This window comes from Kryptolebias marmoratus, linkage group LG17 (assembly GCF_001649575.2).
Source record: "Kryptolebias marmoratus isolate JLee-2015 linkage group LG17, ASM164957v2, whole genome shotgun sequence".
Taxonomy (NCBI): Eukaryota; Metazoa; Chordata; class Actinopteri; order Cyprinodontiformes; family Rivulidae; genus Kryptolebias; species Kryptolebias marmoratus.
In genome coordinates this window covers 26,805,402-26,809,275 of record NC_051446.1, presented here as the reverse complement: position 1 = coordinate 26,809,275, position 3,874 = coordinate 26,805,402, and the positions used below count along the sequence as shown (strand labels likewise).

General features: G+C 51.2%; 1 protein-coding gene across 1 annotated transcript; it reads left to right on the top strand.

The window, feature by feature from the left end:
* Nucleotides 1-622: 622 nt before the first annotated feature.
* LOC108249256 (chromobox protein homolog 2) lies at nt 623-3,372 on the top strand. The gene is made up of 5 exons (XM_017438528.3): nt 623-752; nt 826-869; nt 1,344-1,409; nt 1,536-1,605; nt 1,680-3,372. Exons 1-5 carry the CDS (start codon nt 687-689, stop codon nt 2,859-2,861), a joined length of 1,428 nt encoding a protein of 475 aa, XP_017294017.1. The 5' UTR covers nt 623-686; the 3' UTR covers nt 2,862-3,372.
* Nucleotides 3,373-3,874: the final 502 nt, after the last annotated feature.

The window sequence follows — 3,874 nt, the reverse complement described above, 5'->3', positions numbered from 1 at the left end:
AATCATCAAAATTAAACGAAATAAACATTTGAAATATATGAGTTTGTATGTAATGTATGAATATAATATACAAGTTTCACTTTTTAAATGGAATTACTGAAATCAATCTACTTTTTCATGATATTCTAATTTTATGACCAGCACCTGTATATGAAGGTGAACATAAAATAGATTTATAAAGTCTACTGTATTTTTTATGAAATTGTATATCTACCTTTGCTACAGGCTTTAATGTTTACTGGGTGTGAAATAAAAACAAAACAACAATGACACCAAAGATCTGCAAAATAGAAAACATACTAAATGTTAAGTTGAAAAGTCTGACATGAATTATATAAATATTTCCTCCAGAAATAAATCTTCTCACTTCACAGATCTCAAATAGAACTTTATGTCCAACATTTTTCCAGATGTTTTATTTTTTTATTTTACAAACCTTGTTTAATGTTTCATAAAAGATGAAGTATTTAAAATGTACAACTTCACATCTATAAAATAGGATAGAGCTTCTTCAGATGACAAAATTCTAACTTTATATTTGAAATAAATTGAGAGAAAAAAAGAGAAGCAGCTTCTCTTTGCGTGAATTAATCGGTAAATCGGTAAATCGGTGAATCTCCGCTCGCTATCAAACAGACAGGACTACGGTGGCCGGCGCGGCTCAAGCCGTACCTGCAGCGGCGGTAATGGACGGGGTGACGGTGGGTCAGGTGTTCGACGCCGAATGTATCCTCAGCAAACGGCAGAGGAAGGTAAGCAGCTGCGCCCGCGGTTCGGCAGGGACCCGGCTCGGTTCTCCGGTTCTGATTCTGTGTGTCTCCGCAGGGAAAGTTCGAGTATCTGGTGAAATGGAGCGGCTGGTCCTCCAAGTGAGTCGCTGCTAGCTGTTAGCCTCCGAGGCTAACCGAACAAAGCCCGGGGCGGCCCGGGGCTCGCCCCGCTGCCGGGACCGGCACCCCCGAACCGGGCTGATGGGCCCGGGCGGGCCCGGCACCGACCGGACCGGCTGAGTCCGTCTAACCGGGCCAGAACCCGAACAGAGCAGCTGTCGCGATGTCAGGCCAAATCTGAGAAATGAGTAAAATTATATCTGAATATTTGTATTCTGGAAGTTTGATCTCTAAACATGTCAATAGGAAGTTAAACACAAACAAACATGTTTACAAACAAACTGATCAGATTATATTAAATAAATAAAAATAATCAGAACAGGTGGAATGTTTTTGTTGGTTTAGAAGTCGGTTTGTGGTTCTGTTTTCTGTTTACTGTCAGAGTTTTATTTGTTGTTTATTTCAGGTTTAGATTTAACTTCTTTTATAAACATTTTGTTTGTTTTTATTCAGGCACAACAGCTGGGAGCCCGAGGAGAACATCCTGGACCCCAGGCTGCTGGCAGCGTTTCACAAGAGGTGACACAAACAAACAAACAAACGTGGAGCTGCAGATCTGTTTGTAGTTTTATTAAACTCTCATCCTGACGATCAGATGTTCAGATAAAATCAGCTGATGAGTGAAAACCTCTGGGTTTGTTTCAGGGAACAGGAGCGGGAGCTGCTGTTCCAGAAGAAAGGCAAACGGCCGCGAGGACGACCCAGAAAGATTCTGGTGAGACCAGAACCACGTCCACTCGTCCTCCTGGTTCTTGATCTGTCCCCTCATGGCTCTTCTTCTCTCTTCAGCCTCCACCTGCTGCCATGAAGGACGCCCGCTCCTCGTCCTCCTCCTCCGGCCTCTCCTCATCCCCCTCCTCTTCCTCAGAGGAGGAGGAAGAGGAGGAGGAGGAGGAAGAAGATGATGATGAAGAGCACATGAAGAAGGCCAAGCCGAGCCCCCGTCTTCATCCTGTCCCCCAGAAAAGGCCGCAGATCCTGCTGGCCAAACCCGACCCGCCCCGGAAGAAAAAGCGAGGGAGGAAGCCGCTGCACCCGGACCTGAAGGCTCTACGTCCTCCTCTTCCTCGCCACCATCAGCCAATCAGATCGCTCAGAGAGGATCCGCGGCCCGGCGTGAAGAAGCCGCTGCAGCCGGCCAGCTTCACCTACACCGGGCTGAGCCGGACCTCCAGAGACGAGGGAACCTCGTCCCCCCAGAGCTCCTTCTCTCAGAGCTCCGCCTCCAAACCCGGAGCCCTGAGCTGCATCTGGACCGGCCGGTCCCTGTCCGCCTCCTCGTCCTCCCACAAGACCGGTCCGTCCCACAGGAACTCTGAGCTGCGGCGCTCCGTCTCAGAAACAGGAAGTGGCTTCAAAGGGTCTCTGAAAGCGGGCGGCGCCTCGGCCTCGCTCCACAGCAGCTTCGGGGGAGGTCCGACGGCACCGCAGCGGCCCCCGCTGGGTCCGAGGAGGCAGGAGGGAGCAGGAGGGCCGCAGAACTCCACTTTCTCCTCCCCGACTCCCCGAGACCGGGCCAGCCAGGCGCTGAGCCTCCGGGCCCTCAACCTGCAGAGCGTCAGCAGCAGCCTGGGGGGGAACCCGGACCCACGGGGCGCCGGGATCGGGCAGCGCTCCGCTCTGACGGCAGGTGGTGCAGCAGAACCCGGGCGGGGGAGGGAGGCAGGAAGCAGGCAGGAGGAGCGAAAACACGGGTCGAGCTCTCAGAACCGCAGCCTGAACGAGCTCAGCACCGGAGACTCGGACGAGACCAGCAGCAGCGAGTCGGAACACGACGCCACGATGTTCCCCGACAACAGCAGACCGAGCCTCGGCACCAGCGCCGCCGACTCCGACACGGAGACGGACTGGAGGCCGGCGAGGAGCCTCCTGGAGCACGTCTTCGTCACCGACGTCACGGCCAACTTCATCACGGTCACCGTGAAGGAGTCTCCGACCAGCGTGGGGTTCTTCAGTTCACGGAACCACTGAAACTGGACCGAGGGGACTTGGTGTAACTGCTCAGGAAACCGGACTAACAGAACCAGGACTAAAAGAGCATCTGGAGCCGGTCCTGGGAAGGTCCGATTGAAACAGAGGGAACCCGTTTACACCTGAGCTCAGACTGCTGGGGTCAAAGGTCAGATTTACCTCCAAATCAAAGGTTAGATCCCAGAAACGGTTTGTTTCCCAGGCAACGAGGAACACGGTAACAAACAGGATGGCGCTCCGATCTGTTGGAGGCGGGGCCGTCTTCTGATTGGATCTGGTTTTTCAGTGGCAGCACTAGCAGCTGTTACAGTTCTGCTGGTGGTGATAAACCTACGCAGTGTTCTTCCAACAGCCCCGCCCCTTTTAAGAAAAACAAACAGCCCCGCCCCTTTCTGAACAAAATCAAATGGTGAAGACTAGGAACAGGAGCAGTGTTGTGGCTGAAAGTTTGTTTCGCCTTTTTCTCATCAGAAACAAACAAATAAAAACTTCCATTTCTGTTTGGGCTGATTAAAAATAGAAAACTGTTGTTTTGTTGCAGTTTGTAAACTAAGATCAGCTGCGTGGCGTTAAAAGGTACTGAGACCCGTACGGAAGGAAAAGTTCCTAACAGGAACTGGATCCATTTCCTGTCACCAACAGTCAGAGCAGCTAAAGAGATCAGTTTAATAACCGACTGCAAGAAATCTGTTTTTCCTCAGGATTCACTCCATGTTGTAACTCATCAGGCCACCAGGTGGCAGCATTTATACAACCTGAAGAACTCTGTGCTTCTAAAGGTTCATCAGGAGCAGCAGGTAACCTACCTGACAGACTTTAACGTTTGAGCAGTGATGTCGTCTTATTTAACACCTCAGGACTTCCATTTACCATGGGTTGGCTTTATTCAAGAGGGGGCGGAGCATGTGTCCTCCCCGAGGGGGCGGAGCATGTGTCCTCCCTGAGGAGGCGGAGCATGTGTCCTCCCCGAGGGGGCGGAGCATTGTGTCCTCCCCGAGGAGGCGGAGCATGTG

Excerpts from the sequence above, each read along its gene's own strand:
- LOC108249256 (XM_017438528.3), top strand. The coding sequence starts at position 687 with ATGGACGGGGTGACGGTGGGTCAGGTGTTCGACGCCGAATGTATCCTC. Across the intron at positions 1,410-1,535 it reads CTGGCAGCGTTTCACAAGAG|GGAACAGGAGCGGGAGCTGC; the intron begins GTGACACAAACA and ends GGTTTGTTTCAG. Across the intron at positions 1,606-1,679 it reads GACGACCCAGAAAGATTCTG|CCTCCACCTGCTGCCATGAA; the intron begins GTGAGACCAGAA and ends TTCTCTCTTCAG.